Consider the following 19,764-nt stretch of genomic DNA (forward strand, 5'->3'; position numbering starts at 1 on the left):
ATATTTTCAAAACATTTGTATGATTTTTCATCCTCAGCAGCAGTGAATGAGATTCAAGGATTACACACATTCTTGTCAAACTTGATAATACCTGTCATTTTCATTTGAACTTTCTGGTTGGTGAGTGATAATTCCAGGTATGACTTTTTTGCATTTAATTGACTACTAAGAAGCCAAGCATCTTTTGATATGTTTACTTAACGTTCTGTACTCTCTTTCTTGAAATATCTTTTGGTATATTTTTCCCATCTTTGTTATTACATTATCTTCTTATTGAAGACTTTTTTTTTTTTTTAACATCTGAAGACTTCCTATTTAGGAGTTTTAAATATATACTTGATATAAGTTCTTCTGTCTTTCTGTCTTTCCTCTTTCTTTAGATGAGTGTCAGTTTTTAATGTTAATAACATCTAATTTGTTATTTTCCTCTATTTAGTCTTATTTCTATTTATTTATGTAATCTTATCTGTTGCAGAACACATTATATATTCTAAACCACAAATATGTTTTCGTTTCTTCAATAAATCTAATTGTTAAGCTTTAAATTTAAGTTAACTTTCTGAACTAAATATGTTGTATCATAGTGAGCATTAATTTGTCTGTGACAGCTGAAAGGTTACATTTATTCAGAAAATGTTGTATTCAGCTTTCTTTTCATTTGCTCCTACTTCTTATTGATTCACAGAGGTAAACATCACTTCATCCATGGATCTGACTTTTCTTGATTTCTCATGGTCATTCTCATTAATTCTTCTTGCCTCATGAAATCTTTAGGCATTGCATTATTCCACAAAAGCAAAAAGCTTCCTTGGGCCTTTTTCCTCAGAAGATTGATTATTTCCACATTTTAAATGGGAGATTGCAATAAGTTAGGAGAAAATGCCACAGGGGTCTCTCTCTTTTTTTTTTCTTTCACATCTTGTATCAGCCTCTGCTTGCACTCTGTGTTCAAAGATTTTTGTACAACACAGTGATAGAAGTGCCAGGTGTTTCTCTCCTTGGGGCAAAAGACAGATTAATTACCTGACAAATAAAATAAAGACAGTGTCCTTCTCTGTTCACATGTTGGAAAGGATTGCTTGCATCCTAATTTAAAAGTTTCAGGTGAGTGAAGCTTAAGATTCCAAAGCTTTAATCCATATTTGCACCATGCACAGCATCCAACAGGACTGCTTTACATAACCCCATGAGACTTTTGTGTGCAAGTGAAATAGATAAAAATATAAAACTATTGCTGTCTTTTTGGGTCATAAAAAAGATTTTTTGTCTCATTTAAAATATTTTTTTTCTAAAATCCAAAAACGTGTCAGGCTAAAATATTGGAATTTCAAATATGGTAAAACCCCTTTTGAACGATGCGAAGTGTGACTTCTTTGTAGTGCTGATTTGCATTGCCCACTTGCTTGGTTGGCCAAAAAGGGCCTACGCGTTTTTTCCTTAATATATTCAGGGAAAAAAAAGTATGCCCATTTTGGCCAACTGCATCATTGTCGAAGTTCTGCCGCTTTTCATGTGCTTTAAAGGCAACTCCGATCTACCTCTTGAAAACGGTTTCCTGCAATTCTGCCTTGTTTTCAAATCCTCTTCGTTGCCTTACCTCAATAAGGTACGAAAGTTATCATTTATTATCCTGCAGGTTTGTGAATTTTAGTGCCTCTGAGATTCATTTTTCAACTCGCCTTTTTGGGAGCTGGCCTCCAAACCGCAGGATTGCTTCAGGCCCTATTCTGGTTCCGGGGGGCAGGCAGAGCCTTTGGTTAATTCTTCTTCCTGATTGGAAATTAGAGTGACATGTGTCTGTCCAAACACCTAGAGCTGATCTCTCATTGGTTCCCCCTCTACCCGTTCAACCACTGGACAAATTGCAAACTGTACGAAACAGGAGGTTAAAGGTGCTGATTCTCCAAGTGGGGAGATTGTTGGTAAAGCAGCTGGAATGGTGAACCCGAGCACCACGAGATGAAAAATGAGGTGCGTTTTAGAAACGTTTCCTGATCATATGGTGTACCATCCTCTGGGTTTCCCATGCATGTTTTAGCTGTAGGAAGATTCCCTTGAACCTGGAGATTTCTGACCCATGGAATGGGTAGCACGCAGTATTACTTTAAAGGGTCTGCATTTGCTCACGCAACCTCACCAATCCGGTCGCCCCCAAGAGTGTCCAGCCTTATGTCTCTTCCAGCTGTGGGTCTAGATGTGGTCAATCCAGGTTGCACCACAGCTACTGAATGAATTTTGTAAGAATTTCTCTCTCTTTCACTATCTTTGCTTTTTTTTGTAATTTGTATTTATAATGGGATTTAGCTGATTTTCAATGCTGTGTTTGTGCCCCTTTACACCCACTATATTCACTTACCAAGAAATATCAATAAATACTTTTTTTTTTTTTTTTTTTTGCGGTATGCGGGCCTCTCACTGTTGTGGCCTCCCCCGTTGCGGAGCACAGGCTCCGGACGCGCAGGCTCCGGACGCGCAGGCTCAGCGGCCATGGCTCACGGGCCCAGCCTACGCGGATATATTCTTCTGTGGTGAATAAGGTGTGTTGAGTCCAGTTCACTGAGCAATGAGTATGTCTTCTCTATTACATATTTGGTTGATTGAACGGTATCTGTGCTAATTTCAAACTGTTGTTTTATGCATCACCCCACCTCACCTTTCCCCTTAAGCAGCCATAAGTGTGTTTTCTAAATGTGTGACTCTGTTCTGTTTTGTAATTTAGTTCATGTAGCGATTTTTACATTCCGTCTATAACTGATCTCTTACTTATGATAAGTTTCTTTATCTGTGTGACGTATTTCTCTTAGAATCATCGTACCTAAATCCACTCATTATGCTGCTACTAGCCTTAGGACATTGATTTCATGGCTGAGTGATATTCCATTGTACATAAGTACTACAACTTGTTTATCCATTTTTCTCTTTCATGAGATACTTAAGATGTACCCGAGTCGAGGATTTTGTGAGCACAGCAGCCCTAAAATTTGGGGTGCCTGTGTCCTGTCGATTTTTGGTTTTCTCAAGATAGAAGCCCATGAGTGGAAGTGCCCTGTGCTCTGTAGCTCTGTTTTTTAGATGTTTTAGGAAACACCATACAATTTTCGAGAGTGGCCGTTGGCAATTTATATCACGCCCATCAGCGAAAAAAAGCTCCCTTTTCTCCTTGACTTGCCCTGCATTTCTGGTTTTTACACTTTTTCAGCATGGCCCTTTTGACCAATGCCTAGTGAGACTTCTTTGCAGTGTTGATTTGCATTGCCCGCTTCTTTGGTTGGCCAAAAAGGGCGAATGCGTTTTTTCCTGAATATATTCAGGTGCTCACCAGGGCATGTAGCAGGTGTGGGTGAGTGTCACGTAGCGCACACCCAGCGCATAGAAGGTACGCAAGATGGAGAGGCTACTGTCCAGTGAGTGCCCGCCCTCCACACCAGTAAGGCAAGCCAACTTCCGGGTATTGTTGAGAGCTGGGGGCACATAGGTCAGATGATCATTTTCAGAGGCAGGGGTAGCTTACTGAAGTCCCTAACACCCACTACCACCAGTCTGTTTACCTTTTTTTTTGGCCGTGCCACGCAGCATGAGGGCTCTTAGTTCCCCCACCGGGGATCAAACCCGACCCCCCTGCAGTGGAAGCGTGGAGTCTTAACCTCTAGACTACCAGGGAAGTCCCCCGTCTACCTTTAACTGAGGTCACAAGCTCCAGCTCAGAATAGGAGGCACACATGAGGCGGATGAGGTCAACTTGTTCCAGGATGAGGCGCACAGCATCCCGTTCATGGGTCTGGCATGGGACGTAGGCTGACCAGAACTGAGGGAAGGCCAGGGCTTAGTTTGGGCTTTGGAACTCCTTGGGCTTCTCATAGCCTCCTCAGCTGGCACAGCACTTACTGTGCCCAGAAGTCACATGTAATGCGTTGCTTTTTCTGTGGTACTTGGAAGCCCGTCAGGTGGGCTCACTGTGACCCCTGTAGCCCCCAGCATCCATGGCATGGCACTTTCTAGGTCACTATGGTAACTTCGTTCCAATGTGACTAACCTGTGGCCTCTGTGGCCCCCAAACTGCCCCACATTCCCCAGCAGCCATGGTGGCACCTTGTGTGTCCCTTTGGTACCTGGCCACCCACGAGACCATCTTTCAGCCTGTCCAAGCTGGTCTAGCCATGGCTGAAATTGTGCAGATTACCATGGTATAGCCCATTGTGGTAAAACTGCCTCAGGACCAGGGGCATGTTGTTGTGGCTGGAGGGAGGTCAAGGCAAATGGGTGGGCTCCTTAGGTCTTGGGATCGGGCAGGACACATTGCCTGGCCTGGGCCAGCCTGGGGGTCCCCCACCTCACACTGTCACACAGACTATACTAGGAGCAGCTGAGGCCTGGGCTGAGGGTTTCCCACCAGGGAGGGGATGACAGAGAAGGGGAAGGGCATCCATAGATGATGGAGAGGACATCCAGGGGTGGTGTGAGGGAGCCTCCCCAATAGCGCTACATGCTCCGGACCTCCTCCTCTGCCCAGGGCCAGGCTAGGCCCCCACCGGCCCCCAGCAGCCCGCACACACTGTAGCCACCCTTCCACAAGCGGGAAGTCCCGCATCAGGGCCCGCGTGCGCTCCCGCGGACTTGGGGTGCTGGAGGTGCCCAGCGTGGTCTGCACGAGGGTTACCGGTCACAGCAGCAGACCCAGCAGGAGCAGAAGGCACAGCAGAGGCCACTGGCTGCGTGCACGGGGACCTTTGAGGCCCCCGGGCCGCAAGCTGCGCAGGGCAAGGCAGGCGGGCAGAGGCGGGTCTGAGAGGGGCGGGCGATGGGGCTCTGCCCGTCGACACAGGCCACCCAGCGGCGCGGCCTCGCGAGGTGGGCGGGGTGAGGGAGGGGATACAGAGTCACAGGACCCTGCGACCCGTGTGCGGAGAGCCGCGATCCGGATCCGGGAAGCCCGGCAGCCACAGGGCGGCACTGCCTTCCCGCCCCCTGATCAGAGGCAGCTCCCGCGGGCTAAGCTGGCCTCTGCTGAGAGCCCACTCGCCTCCCATCGCGGGTTCCCTCCGCCCCCGCCCCTCTTCCCACACCCACTGCTCCGAGGGGGCGCCCTAGGGTGCTCTCCCCCGCCTCTAACCTTCCTGTCCAAAATGGGGTGCTTCTCTCAGAGGGCCACCTGCAGCCCGTGGCTTCCCGGGAGCACACCTCGTCCCCATCTGCCTGCAGCCGGCCCTGCCCACCCCGAGGGCTGCGTGTGAGGGTCTCTGTGGCCACAAGTGCTCTGGGCTCCCGGTTTCCCGGTACTGGGCCATGGGGGCTGGTGTGGGGGAAGAGATAATTTCTGGAAATGGGGGGGTAACCTTTTGAGCTCTGGATTCAGGAGGGGGCCCTCTGCCCCCGACCTTCTCTCTCCTCCTACTTGACTCCCCAACCTGCATGACCATTCTCTGGGGACTTGAACCAGCGCCTGAGAACTATCAGGAACCTCCCCCACTTCTGTCAGCCAGCCTCAGGAGAGCGCCCTCAGGAGCTGCTATACCTCCCCAGGGCCTGAATAGAGGGACTTTTGGGATGTGAACTGAACAACCTTCTGGGGAGAGTCAACACCCTTTTACTCAACAGAGCATGAACTCAGTCAGTAGGCTATTTGTGTGGAAGGAAATGAAGTCGCTTCCATGGCAGAAGAGCCCCCGCCGCAGCAACCTTCGTCCCAGAGCTGCTGGCTGACCTTCTGGCCAGGATCCCTCCTACCTCAGCGTGGAAGGCCCGGCCTCGTGGAGAAGTGTAGGTTCTGAAGAAAGACCTGGCACCTGGGCTCTGCTGCTACACTTGCCTTATCTCGTGGCCCTTGTGGCTCTAGCTTTCCCAGAAACCTCAAGGGCTAAGTGCCTGTGCTTGCTCAGAGGCCGCACGCCATTCCCCATTTCCAGCCTCAAGCCCTCCCGCTAGCTGCCTCCTCTAGGGACCCCCTCCCCCCGACACACACACACACACACACACACGCACACTGGGGATGTGCCTTCTCACAGCAGCTCAACCACTGAGATGATTTAGGGACTGTGCCCAAACTCCTGCATCCCCAGCCTCTCAAGTTTTTGCTCTGATCCCTGGCACCCCCTGGAGCTGTTCCACCTTTGGAACCTTCCCCAGGTGGCAGGAGTGCCTAGCACAGGGCTAGTGACCTAAGTCTGAGCACTGGCGACCCTACAAATCTGTTACAGAAGAACATTTTATTGAGCAGTAAGGGACCCCACTGGGGACGGAAAGGGCTGGCAATAAAGGAGCATGTGAACCTCGGGGCGGGGTGCGTGCTGCTTGACTCTCCATCCTGTTCTTGCTTCAGGGAGCAGGGCTTCCTCGGCCTCTCTGTCCTGCCTCCTGAGACCCCAGGCAGGAGGCTCTTTGGGAAGCCACAGATTGCTGCTTTCAGTTTCAAAAAGCCCAGCTCCCCACTGGTTTGTGGTGGTGGCCGCTGACAATGGCTCAGGGCAGGAGCCCATGTGGTAGACTGCTAAGGCTTCTCTGCACCCTGTCTCTGCTCCTGCATCCTCCTCGGCTCGCAGAGGGCAGACTTCACTTTCTCCAGCTCACAAAGGGGCCCGTGAGGATTGAGCAGAGGAATGTCAGGTTTTCTTCCAGGCCAGCTTCCGCCCTGGGATGTTCAGGGCAGACTTTCATTTCAAACCTCACTTTCTGAGGCTCCTGGCTTATGGCCATTTAGTGTGCAGGGAGGCTCCTGGCTGAGGAAGGCTCAGACAGAACGACGCAGGTTCTAATCTGTGGTAGTGGGCAGTGGGGGGGCGGGAGGGGTCACTGCAGGAAGAGGCATTCGCTGTCTTAGGCAGTTAAACCATTGCCCTGTCTTCAGAATGGTTCAGCCAGCAAGATTCTGTGGAGTCCGCCTCCTGGCACCATGCTACAGTCGCCGGATTTTGGGTCTGGAGCAACCGAGATCTTCGTCCGACTCTTCTGGAGTGTGCTTTCTCTCGGGAGCACGTCTGGGGACTGGCTTCTCGGCTTCCGCCTTTGCTGGCATGGCCAAAGGAGCATCCCCGTAGGCCTGATAGCCACCAACCAGGCAGTATGTCTCCCCATGCCGGCCCAACTGCGTTTCTCCACACCCTCGGTTGAGGACATGGTAGTGACCAGGTTTAGGAGAAATGGGAGCCACAGCTGCTGCAAAGAAAATCAGAACTGATCAGTCACTTCTGCTGTACACAGTCTCCTGCCAGAATTTCCCTCTCATGTCTCTCCCAGTTTCTGGCTGAAGACCTTTAATCTACTTGACATCCAAAACACTGACTTGGCCCATCACCTCTCTGAGTCCCTAGAGAAGGGACACTGGCTGCAAAAGCAATTTCTAGAGCCTCCGGCTGCATCAGGTGAGGTAGTCTCTTCACCGTTGCCAGGGAAAACAGTAGAACCCGAAAGAAATTGCAATCATGATCCTCTCCATCTCTCCCTTCCACAACAGAGAAAACATTTCTTGCAGTGTGTCACTTCTCAGGCTTTAATGGAAACGTCTTTCAAGTTTTGGAAAAAGATAATCTAATATAAATTGGTTAAGGACCCCTCCCACTTTGGCAACCCCTCTTGGGCCCCATTTATAATGCCTGTTACAACCACACTGAACTCTAGCCCTCTGATACTTTTATCTAGATTAGAACAAGGCCAAATACTGAGGCAGAGTGATCAGGAGACTCAGAACCGGGTTCTGGGTACCAAGTGTAGGCTCACATCCACCCAGCCTCCTGGGACACCATCTGCTCAGCCCTCCAGTCTCACTAGCACTTCATCACCCCCCTTGGTTCTTCCGGTCTTCCCATGAATAAGGCACCACCCTCTCCCCTAGTACTCAGCAGCTCAGTATGGGATGTGTCTGAGGGGACCGATATAGATGTGTACATGACAGCACAGAGGTGCCTGGGTTTGAAGGTGTGGTTCAAGAGTGGCCCTCTTCCTCAAACTGCTCCGTTTACCATCTGCCAACAAAAATGCACTTGCCTTTTGCTAAGAGGCCAATCAGGAAAGGGTCTGAATGGAAGCATCCTGTAGCCCAAAGCGGAAGGCAACATTTATAAAGATCAGAAGCTTCCTGAACACTAGTTCAGGGATGACCTTTCACTTGTCCTCAGCAGTGAGCACTGTGGGACCCTGAAGGTGTCCCAGGTCACTGGTATTACTTACAGCTGGGAAAGTGCTGAGGTTTACGTAGTGGGCAAGCCCCACAGGAACATGCGGCAGCCAGGTGAGGTTGTGTGTACACCATGCCTCTTCTACAGGTGCCTGATCTCGGTGTACCTGCTGCACTGCCCAGCCAGGGAACAGAGCACAGGTTTGAGTAAATATAGACGATCCGGTCAGACATTCTCTCTCAGACAACCAAAGAGATTGGTATCTGGTGGAGAACTGGTAGGGAAGTTTCCCTGAGGGCAGCACGTTTCCATAGTTACGCTGCCATGGAAACTGTGAGAAGGCCTGTGAGGTCATCACTACCCAGTGAGGTCATAATGAACCTGTGACTTGCGGGTCAGGCTTCAGGAGGAGGGGCAGTTTTGTGGAGGAGAGCAGGGTGGAGGCAGAGGTACTCTGCCTGGTCCCTCACCCCTGGGCTTCCCCACCCATGCCCTAGTCTAGCAGACACCCCACGTGGGGCGTGCAGGTGGGCTGGTACAGCCCCAGGGGCCCCAGGAGGGCAAGAAAGACCCACATTCTGAAATTGGCTTGAGAGGCAAGATTAACGTTAAGAGACAGCTAGGTTGTATGGCACTGACCCTAAGAGGCAGAGAATTGTGTGGACTGGGGAATCAAGGAAGGCTCCTTGGCAGTGGGCCTGAAGGACAAGTGAGATTTGGACCCATGGGGAAGAGAGGGAAGACATTCCAGTTTGGAAGAATACAAGCAAAGACACACTCTTCTCGACCTTGTCCTGCCCCAAATATAAATTCATAGAACCCTCACATTTTTACACCTGAGGGCTTAGAAAAACCAAGATGTTAAGGAGCCTACCCAGTGTTACACAGCTAGTGGAGAGGGGTTCTGCTCAATGGTTACGTTCATGTTGGGGCTCCGGATTTACAGCTGATAGGAATGTGAGGACAAGCTTATGCCGTTTCAAACATTTCCAAGTGATACTGAGAGAGATGTTAAAGGTGCAAAATGAGGGTGCTGAATGACCTCACAAAGTGGGAATGGTGGGCCCATTTTAATATGAAATTCAAAACAAATTCATGACAAAAGGACATAATACAAAATGACAACATAATCATTACACTCCCCTCTCCCCTAGAAGTAAAAATCATTATAATCCTCTCTCTCTCCACCATGAAAGGATGAGATAAAGGCTCAGCAGCAGCCCCCGTGAAAATCATGGTCAACACTGTGAAGAGGGGTTAGTAAGACAACTTGGTCCGACTCAGAGAAGGAAAGAGACAACTCTGCCCTTAGCCTGATCAGGCCCACAGGAAGGAACCACACTTGGGGCAGCTTTTGACAGTGTGGCAATGAGAGAGAACCTTCTTTAGGAGGGGACTCCCTGTTGCCGACCTTGAAAAAGCAAAGATGGGACCTTCGTTTACTGGGGCTGTTGCAGAGGGGATGTGCCCAGGAGGTAGAGACTGCTTGGGCTACCCTTTTAGAGGTTGGGCCACCCTGGTTGAGAACCACAGCACCTTCTATCCCTAAACTGCTTGAATCAGTGGGTGCCCGTTAGGACAGACGAAGTCAGGCCTCATTGGAGCAGACTGCCTTTGGGAGTGGTAGAAGGTAAAATGTGAAGGGGAATGCTCTGGCGGAGGTTTGTCACGGCAGGTGGGCCAGCATGAGACCATTCAGAATCTCCAAGGCTCCAGAGATTACTTTGCTGGGAGCATCCCTCTGATGTGGTGTGGGGACTCCTACCTTAACAGGACCTGGCTGGGCATCTGGGGGAGGCAGAATAAACGGTTTATTAACTTAAGAGAGCGAGAGAATCACCTGGGGGGTTCCACCAAACCACTTAAAAAGCCTTGTACCTGGATTCTTGAGCCAACCCTCAGAAAACTTATCTAGATCTGGAGTAGGGCTCAGGAAGCTGCACTTTTTTTTTTTTTTTTTTTTTTTTTTGCGGTATGCGGGCCTCTCACTGTTGTGGCCTCTCCCGTTGCGGAGCACAGGCTCCAGATGCACAGGCCCAGCGGCCATGGCTCACGGGCCCAGCCGCTCCGCGGCATATGGGATCCTCCCAGACCGGGGCACGAACCCGTATCCCCTGCATCGGCAGGCGGACTCTTAACCACTGCGCCACCAGGGAGGCCCAGGAAGCTGCACTTTTAATAAGCTTCCTGGGCAGTCCCACCACAGTGGTCCATGGATAGAGAGACCAAATTATTGTGTATTCTCGGTTGCTTTTGGGAGTCAAAGTGGTCAATATAAAAAACTGCAGCAGGCATATGTATAAACAGGGAATATTCAAGGCAAGCAGAGGTGTATAGTTATTCTATGCATGAATCAGATTTGAGAAAAGCTAGCCTGGTGGTTAAAGAACACAACCCTGAGGACAGACAAACCAGATTCTTTCCTACTGACTTGTGTGATTTTGACCAAGTTCTTTTATCCTTCTGACTGTTTCTTCATATGGAAAAGAGCTATGACTGTACATTTAGCACAATATTCTCTTTCGGCAAAGGTTGCTCTAGGTCCATTTGTGTTCTCTGCAACTTAACCCTTTCCAGTGCACAAGCATTTTTAAGTTGTTTGGTGAAGTATTACATTTGACTTTCAACAGTTCATTACTTTGGGCAAAGCTTATATAATGCTGCAGAGACTAGAACCTATGCAGAGATAGTGAGAGGATGTTATAAGCTTATTCTGCTGGTTTATAAAAAAGTTTAACCTTTTCTTCTCTTCCTCCACCTGCCACCAAGAGATGAGAAAGAAGGCAGAGCCTGGAAATGCACACCAAGCAATATTTCTGTGTCAGTTTGCCTTTTATTCCTCTGTCAGTACTTCCCAGAGAGATTTCACCAAAAGTGCCTAAGCTTGCCATGGCCATTGTTGTGAAGAAAATTTCTCTTTATTGCTAGTCACATCCCCTTTTCCTTCTCCTGGAGGCTTAATGGATGTTTGGGGGCAGGAAACGAAATTTAAACTAAAACATCAATTGAAAGAGCCTTCGTCCTAAGTGTGGTAGTTTGGAGTGTGAATCTTCTCAGGGTCTACTGAATTCTGCCCCAGTGGACACTGTTATTAAGGGGCACCCATAGAAACATCGCTTATTGTTAGAAACCATGACATAATACAGAGCCAAGAGCCAAGATCGACATTATTCTTCACGTGAAAGACTACAGAGAGCCAAGCTCAGTAGTTCACCCTCAAGTGTTGGCCAGCAACTTACCTTTTGAAGCCAGACAGCAGCCCGGGTCTTCAGAAGGTGACTAGGCAGCCCAGAGCACCCTACTGACAAGTGTGCTCACCCATCCAGCACAGAGGGAAAGGTCCCTGTTATGGCATCATATATAAGCCTGCTGCAATAAGGTTTGCTGGTGCAAAGGCTCTCTCACTGAGGACCCCAGTCCTGGAAGTCTTCTCCTCTGGCGAGCTGCCAGTTCAATCTTCTGAGCCAGGCTCACGTCCCAGGGATGGGTCACAAAGCTGATGACAGTAACTGTCACCTCGATCCCCACCCGGCCCACCCTCCCTGCTCTGTGGATGTAGTCTTGCAGGGTGAGAGGGAAATCATAATTGATGACTAGCTCCACCTGGGTGCTGTCCAGGCCCTGAGAGGCGATGTCTGTGCAGAGAAGAATGTCTCGGGAGCCCTTCTGGAAGGACTGGAAGATGCCTGCTCTCATTGAGGCTGGCATTTGTCCCTGCAGTCTTAAGTGTTGGTTTTTGTGGTCATCCAGAATATATACCCCAGCCAGTTCACAGTGCTGTAGCAATTACAGAACACCAGAACAGTTCCTGCGGTGCCAGTCCTATATGCTCTGTCATGCTGCCTAAGGATCTGTACCAACCCAGTCACCTTCTCTGTTCCCTTCGGGCTCATGAATGTCTGTCTGACATGAGGCATGATGCAGTGGAGCTTGTCACTGGTAACGGGGGTTAGAGAGTCTAAGCTGGCAACTTTACTCAGCAGCTGGCCTCCACCTTCGGGAAATGTGGCACCCACCAGCACTAACTGAGCTTTGGGATTGAAGGGGTCTTTTAAGTCAGCTGGGCCTTCTGCTATATGGCTCCCCTCCAAGATGTAATCCACCAGTTCCAGGAAGATTTCATCCAAAAGCATGTCTGCATCATCCAGCACCAAGAAGGAGAGCTGCTCCAGGCTGATCAGTTGAGTTTTCAGGGCCTTCCACAGAGCCCCCAGAGTGGCCACCAGAATATCTGCTGGAGATTGTTTGGACAGTTGCAGCCTGATCCTCCTCATGCCATTGCCTCACCCTAACTCCAGCACCTGGAAGTCCAAGGAGCTGCCCAAGGCCTGGGCCACGGCACACACCAGTTCGGCTAATTCTCGAGAAGGCACAAGAACCAGGCCTCGAGGAGCAGGGATACGACAGGGGTCCAGCCTTGGCTGGCCCAACAGCCGTTGAAGGAGAGGTAGCATGTAGCTGAGAGTTTTGCCACTGCCGGTTTCTGCGGCGCAGAGAATGTGGCGGCCCGAAGAAGTGGGGGAATGGTACTCGACTGCACGTTTGTGGGCCGAACAACTTCGGGAGCAGCCTCTTGTAGTGCGCTCAGAACGGGGAGCTCCAGACACACTTCAGTGCAACTGCCCTTGGGCGAAAGATTCCGCAGCGCTGGAGCCTCATGTTGCACGCACTCGATGGAGAAATGGTCCGCGTGGGTGCACCGATTCCTCCAGCCCCACGAAGAGAGTGGCGCGGGTTCCAAGAGCCTAGCGTGAGGTGAGCCGGCTGGTTCAAGTCGGGTCGCCGCACTGACATCAGCGTCAGCCCAGGACGCGCCAGCATCGGCCGCGGGGGGGCTACGCTGGCCGCTATGCCGCTCTTCCTGCCGCCGCTGTAGAGCCCGCGGGATGCGCACCACGGGCAGCGGCTCGTTGGGACCGCGGACCGTCAGGTCCCGGCAAGGCGCCAGAAGCAACCGAGCCGCGAGCGACAACAGCCGAAGCCGCCGTGCGAGAGCCATACACCCCTTGTTGCGGGAGAGGCGCACGACAGTGACGTCACAGGCGCGCCAAGGCCTCGCGGACGGTGGCCGGCGCGGCTCAGTAAGGCCCGCGGACTCGGCGAACTGTGTGGAAGGAGCGGGATCTGTAGAGCTCAGCAGCGGCGAGGTCTGTAGGTCCGAACCGGGGATGGTGATTCCAGACCCCCGCCAACCTTGGGGAAGGGCGCGCGGCGGAGGCAGGACCGGGGTCCGGCGATGCGCGGCGATGGGGCCCTGGCATTACGAACCAGGAGGGCGGAGGGCTTCTGGCGATCCGATGTCCGATCCCTGCCGTGCTCTTTTGTCGCCCTCACAGCTCCTGTCATGGCTTGGCCAGTTCGGGTCTCCCCGTGACTTATGATGAGGGTGCGGCGATGTTTTCCCAGATGTGGTCCCCGTGTAAGGTCTTTGAATACAAGTATTTATTGAGAGTCTGAGTGAATGGGTCAGGCCTGGGGGCCGAGACCAGGAGTCCGGAGTTGTAGGTCCAGGCTCACCCTTCCCTTAGAGCTCCCCAGAGAGCTGAGGGCCCCGAGGGCAAGCTGATGGCTTTCAGCGTATCTTCTCTTCAGTCAAGAGAACTCATCTCTTGGTACTTTTCCCCTTTCTTTTCAGCTGAGGTTCATTCTCCCCTCCCTTGTCACCCTTTCCAAATTCTCATCCTGAACCCACTGCTTTCTTGGGTAGTTCACCTCCAACGGCTTTCCAGTCAGATACCTCAATTCCGTAAACGGCAGAGAGGAGGGTCCTGCTACAGGTTTGTGTCTTGTCTCACAAAGCCACGGTCAGGCAGAATATTTTACTTTAGTTCAGTTGTTCAGGTTGCCAAAAAGCCTTAGACAACAGGTACTTCCTGAACGGATACCGAAAATGGGTGTCCGATCATTTCTGTAATTTCCAGTGTCTTGGGTAGGAGATAAGGTAAACGTGGATTAATCACCTGCGAGGTTATTAACATCTGGCGAAAGAGTTTTACTTTCATCAGATACCGTTATAGAGATAAATACTATCAAATTTCAAATAGCATTTTGATACACGATAGACGTTCTGGAGAGTTGAATGCTAAGCCAGCAGAGGAGAGGGTTTTGAGTCCTCATGGGTGAACAGAGTCATTGGAAAGAGCAGTGGCTCTTGAGTGAGGGTGATTTTGCCATCACCCGTCCTCCAGAACGTTTCACAATGGCTGGAGACATTTTTCTTTGTCACATCTGGGGTGTGGGGGGGGGGGGCGGTGCTGCAGACATCTAGTGGGTAGTGGCCAGGATGCTACTACATATCGTACAAGGCATAGGACAGCCCTCCCCACCACCCCAAAAGAATTATCTGGCCCAAAATGTCAATAGTGTGCTATGGAGAAACCTTGGATAGAGGCTGAGGACTGAAGAGAGGCTGAGGTTCTCACATGTACTCTCACATCAGGTTGTCAGTCACATTTGCCAGACCCTTGTGTGGCCCTGCCCCTTTCCTAGAATCTGTAGCAGGCACACTGATGCCATTGCTTGTCATGGCCTTGGGGTGAGAAAACCTTGGGGGCTCCTCAAAGTCATAAACACAGGAAGGAAGGAGTGATTTAGGAGGGTGACGTGGGAGAAGAGAGCTTTAGGAAGAACAAAATTGTCCTCATGTGTTTGGGAAATGTGCCAGATGGAAAAGAGATGAGGTGTGCCATGGGGTGTACCATTGCAGAAGGCAGACTGGGACTGATGCGTGACAGGGAGTCAGATTCTGAACTTGATGTAGACTGCTGTAGCAACTAGAAGTGCCTAGACCTGTCTAGACAGTGCTGGGTTTTCTGTCACTGCAAAGTTCATGTATAGGCTGATGACCAGTGACTGGTGATATGAAAGAGGGGATTTCATATAAAGGATGCTCTAAGATATTGTGATTCTACACCACTTTTACGATTCTTTCCCAGAACTCGGAGCTCCTCGTTCGTTAGCTGAAGAGCTCCTTGGATGTCTGCTCTGACAAGTTTCATCCATTTACATGTGCCACTCATTTTTCAGGTACAAAACAAAGAATCGCTTTGCACAAAGCCAGAAGGGATACACTGAAAGAATGATCAGAAAAGAATAATACACAGGTAAGCATTTACATTGACTTTCTCCACATATTTGAGACAGGGTAGGGTAGCTGGTTAGTGGCTGCTTTCTCGTGCTCGAGCCCTTACAAAGTGAATCTCCTCAGCATGTCATAGAGATTGGAGCCTGTCTGAGCCTGTGTGTCTCTGCCCGTGGCCCCTAGTTTCTTCGTGTCATTGCTTTAGATACTGTGTAAGGCCCTTCTCTTTTCCTCCGATCACAGCAGACACTGAGTAACCTCTAGTTCTGACTGAGATGCATATTTCACATTATAGTACTTTGAAATGAGAAAGGTTTACCTATTGTGGAAACAAATGTAGGCTCCTGGGAGTGTTCGTGTCACTTGGTAATGTTTTTCCCAGGGCTGCCAAGGTAACTGACGTTGCCTGGTTACTCCCTACGTCTTCCATTCGATGCAGCAGGCCACCGCTAGGCCTCTCACCTGAGAAGTCCAGAATCGGGAAGACACAGGCTGTATCAGTTGCACTGCGGCCTTATTCACAATAGCCAAGATGGTGAAGCAACCCAAATGTCCATCCACAGGTGAATGGATAAAGAAGAAGAGGTCCATGTACACAATGGAATATTCACCATGGAGAACAATGAATTACTGCTCTTTGAGGCACCACAGATGAGCCTAGAGATAATCATGGAACATGAGGTAAGTTGGAAATCAAAAGACGTATATCCTATGATATTACTTATAGGCGTTATCTAATAACTGACCCACAGGAAAATATTTCCACAGAGAAAGACACTCACAGATGTAGGAAAAAACTATACTTATCTAAAAGGAAAGGTGGGAGGAATGGATAAATTAAGATCAGTGTTACATATACCAATACATATTATATACATGTGTCACAAAGACCGACCATATAGCAAGGGAGGTCTAGAGAACACTGTGTAATATTTTGCATGGGAAGAGGATTTGTATATGAATAGACATATATAATGTACAAATGAGCCAGATTGTGTACAACTAGGGCAAACAATATTCTAATCATTACCCCGATTACAAAAATTAAGACAACCAACAAGAAGTAATAAGACATAAACGTATGGGGGTTTCTCCTGGCACATTCCATTCTAATTTACAATTTAGGAACACGACTTCCAGAAAGGCTCTGCTGCCCTACTACCCAGATTGGGGAATGGAGAAATGCTGCCTCCTAGTGGCCGTTTCACACAACAGCAGCTTTAAACCCACTGCTAATGGTCACTAACTATTCACCAAACGTGCAGTTCTGTAATGGCACCTGTCCACCAAAAAATTCCTGGGGTCGAAAACCGAATAAGAAATTCAAAAGAGGGCAAACTTCCAAGAAGACAATTTCAAGAGGTATATTGTGTGCACACTTTGTTCTCCTTTTTTTTAAACAGAAACAAAAACGGCTTGGAAAAATGATGAATTTTAGGTATTTGTAAAGACACGCAAACCCGAATTACAAAAACCTATCAGCTCACAGCACTCAGAATGGCCATTAGCAAAAATGCTGCAAGCAGTAAATGCTGAAGCAATTGTGGAGAAGTGCGTACCCTCTGTTCTAAGGGGGATGTGGTAAGGGCCACTAATGAAAACACAATGGAGGTGCTTTGAAAAGGGAAACATTGCGCTACCAGGCAATCAGTCATACCCACTGCTGGACCTGTCACCTGAGAAAATGAGAATCAAAACCTCACAGACTGGCAATTCTGCACTCCAGCAATACTTACCATAGCCAACACTTGGAAGCAACGAAAATGTCCATCAACAGAGGAGTGAACCAAGAAGCAGTGGTCCATGTACACAATGGAATATTACTCCAATAAAAAGTTTAAATTAAATTTAAAAACAAACATAAGTAAGGAGACGTAAGCATTTGGGGGTTTACCTGGGCACATTCCTCTCTAATTTATAACCGAGGAACACCACTGGCAGGAAGGTCTGTTTCCCTAGTACCAGCGTGGGCAACTTAGAAAGGCTGCCACCGTCTGGCCGTTACCTGCAAAAGCAGATTTAAAGCCTGTGCTAATGGTCACTTCATGTGAACAAGTACTGCAGGGCTGTAAATGAAACCTGCCCTCAAAATGTCTTGAGGGAGGTAATGGCCAAAAAATTTCAAAATGTGACACATACTTTAGGAAAACACTTTGAAGAGCTAAGCTGTAATCACAGTTTGAAAAATAAGAAGGACATGCCTTAAAGCTTAATGTCAAGGGATTATGAGACACACGGAAATTCAACCACAAAGAGGTATCAGTTCACACCCCTCAGAATAACCTTCAGCACGAAACCCATAATCAATAAATGCTGGGGCTTCCCTGGTGGCGCAGTGGTTGAGAGTCCACCTGCGATGCAGGGGACGCGGGTTCGTACTCCGTTCTGGGAAGATCCCACATGCCGCGGGTGCCTGTACTCCGCAACGGGAGAGGCCACAACAGTGAGAGGCCCGTGTACCGCAAAACAAACAAACGAAAATAAATGAATGAATGAATGAATGAATGCATGCATGCTGAAGGTGTTGTGGAGAAATGCATACCCTCAGCTTTCAGTGGGATGTACCCTGGAAAGAGCCACTAATGAGAACAGAATGGAGATGCCTTTAAAAGGTACACATTGAGCTACAATATCATTCAGCAGGCCCATTCCTGGACCTATAACCAAAGAAGACAGAATTGGAAAGGCACAGGAAGGCAAATGTGCACTGCACAGTATTACAATAGCCAAGATATGGAAGTAACCAAAAAGTCCAGCAACAGATGAGTGGACAAAGAAGAACTGGTACCAGTACAGACAAAATATTAGCCAAGGAAAAAAAGGACACATTGCCCTGTGCAGCACCGTAGATGATTCTAGATGTAATCACACAACCTGGAGTAAGTCAGAAAGAGAAAGACACATATCGTATGATATCACTTATAGGTGTTACCTAAAAATTGATACCAGTGAAGATATTCCCACAGAGAAGGGCTATCAGAGATTCATTAAACAAATTTATGGTTCACCAATGGAAAGGTGTGAGGATTGGATACATTAGGATATTGGGGTTAACAGATGTATACAAACACAGGTGAAATATATAATCACCAAAGACCTACGGAATACCAAGAGAAGACTATTCAACATTCTGTCATAACGTACATGGGATAAGGATCCCAGGAAGAATAGACATATGTTTATGTATAAAAGAACCACATCTTGCACACCTAGAACAAGCCAAACCCTGTAATAAAACTTGCTGTGATAAAAAATAAAAATTAAATAAAAACAATGAACAAGAAGTAGTGAGACATAAACTTAAGGGGCTTTTTCCTGGCACATTCCATTCTAAGTTATAACCTAGAACACGACTTCCATTGAGGCTCTGTTGCCCTAGTAACAAGATTTGGTAAAGGAGAACTGCTGCCACCTTGTGGCCGTTTCACACAACAGCAGCTTTAATCCCAGCGCTAATGGTCAGTTGATATTCCAAATAATTTCAGGCCTGTAAATGACGCCTGCCCTGAAAACAAATCCTGGGGTCATATATCGAACAAAAAATTCAAAAGACGTCCATATTTCAAACCGACAGTTTCAAGAGGCATAATTTATGCATATTTGGCTTCTGTTTCTTTTCCTTTCTTTTTTTGTTAAAAAAATGGGAATGGAAAAAGGCTGAACATCAGGAATTAATAAAGCCATGCAAGTCCACTGTACGAAAACGTTCACCTCACAGCCGTCAGAATGATTATCAGCAAAAAAATGTCTAAAAGAATAAATGCTGAAGGGGTTTTAGAGAACTGTGTACCCTTTAGCTGCTGGTGGGACGAAACCTGGTAACAGCCAGTAGTGAGACCAGATTGGAGGTGCGTTTAAGGGTAAAAATGGAGCTACCATGTGATCTGGTAGGCCCACTAATGGGCCTATCACATAAGTAGACCAGAATCAAAAAGACACAGGCTGGCAATCCTGCACTGCAGCAACATGTACCATCCCAAGACCTGGAAGAAACCAAAATATCCATCAACAGAAAAATGCACCAAGAAGAAGTCGTCCATGTACACAATGGAATATTAGCCATGAAAAAGCATGGAACAGTGCCGTTGGCACCACCATAGAAGGATCTACAGATAATCACCCAACATGAAGTAAGATAGAAACCGAAAGACAGACGTCCTATGACATCACTTATAGGTGTTACCTAAAAATTGATACCCATGAAATAATTTCCAAGAGAAGGACACACATAGATTCAGAAAACCAAATTATGTTTAACCAAATGGAAAGGTGTAAGGAATGTATGAATTAGGATATGGGGGTTAACAGACATGTACTAATACATATGAAATATATAATCACCAAGTACCTATGGGATACGAAGAGAGGTCTACTCAACACTCTATAATAACATACACGGGAAAGGATCCAAAGAGGAATAGACAGATACATTGATAGGATGAACCAGAGACTGTACACCTAGGAGAATCTACATTTTTATCAAATTTGCCCTGATTAATAAAAATTAAATTTAAAAACCAAACAATAATTTAGGAGATATGAACTCTTGGGGCTTTTCGCTGGCACATTCCACTC

General features: G+C 48.3%; 1 protein-coding gene and 2 pseudogenes across 1 annotated transcript; all 3 read right to left on the bottom strand.

The window, feature by feature from the left end:
* Window positions 1-3,315: 3,315 nt before the first annotated feature.
* Window positions 3,316-5,027, bottom strand: LOC132495405 (dipeptidase 2-like; annotated as a pseudogene).
* A 1,187-nt stretch (window positions 5,028-6,214) lies between these two features.
* On the bottom strand, window positions 6,215-8,341 carry LOC132495495 (DPEP2 neighbor protein-like). The gene is made up of 2 exons (XM_060107394.1): window positions 8,275-8,341; window positions 6,215-7,149 (listed from the first exon to the last, which is right to left on the bottom strand). Exons 1-2 carry the CDS (start codon window positions 8,339-8,341, stop codon window positions 6,890-6,892), a joined length of 327 nt encoding a protein of 108 aa, XP_059963377.1. The 3' UTR covers window positions 6,215-6,889.
* LOC132495494 (probable ATP-dependent RNA helicase DDX28) lies at window positions 7,127-13,260 on the bottom strand (annotated as a pseudogene).
* Between the last annotated feature and the right edge of the window lie 6,504 nt (window positions 13,261-19,764).

This window comes from Mesoplodon densirostris, chromosome 8 (assembly GCF_025265405.1).
Source record: "Mesoplodon densirostris isolate mMesDen1 chromosome 8, mMesDen1 primary haplotype, whole genome shotgun sequence".
Lineage (NCBI taxonomy): Eukaryota > Metazoa > Chordata > Mammalia > Artiodactyla > Ziphiidae > Mesoplodon > Mesoplodon densirostris.

Excerpts from the sequence above, each read along its gene's own strand:
- LOC132495495 (XM_060107394.1), bottom strand. The coding sequence starts at position 8,341 with ATGTCTGACCGGATCGTCTATATTTACTCAAACCTGTGCTCTGTTCCC. Across the intron at positions 7,150-8,274 it reads CTGGCTGGGCAGTGCAGCAG|CAGCTGTGGCTCCCATTTCT; the intron begins GTACACCGAGAT and ends TTTTCTTTGCAG.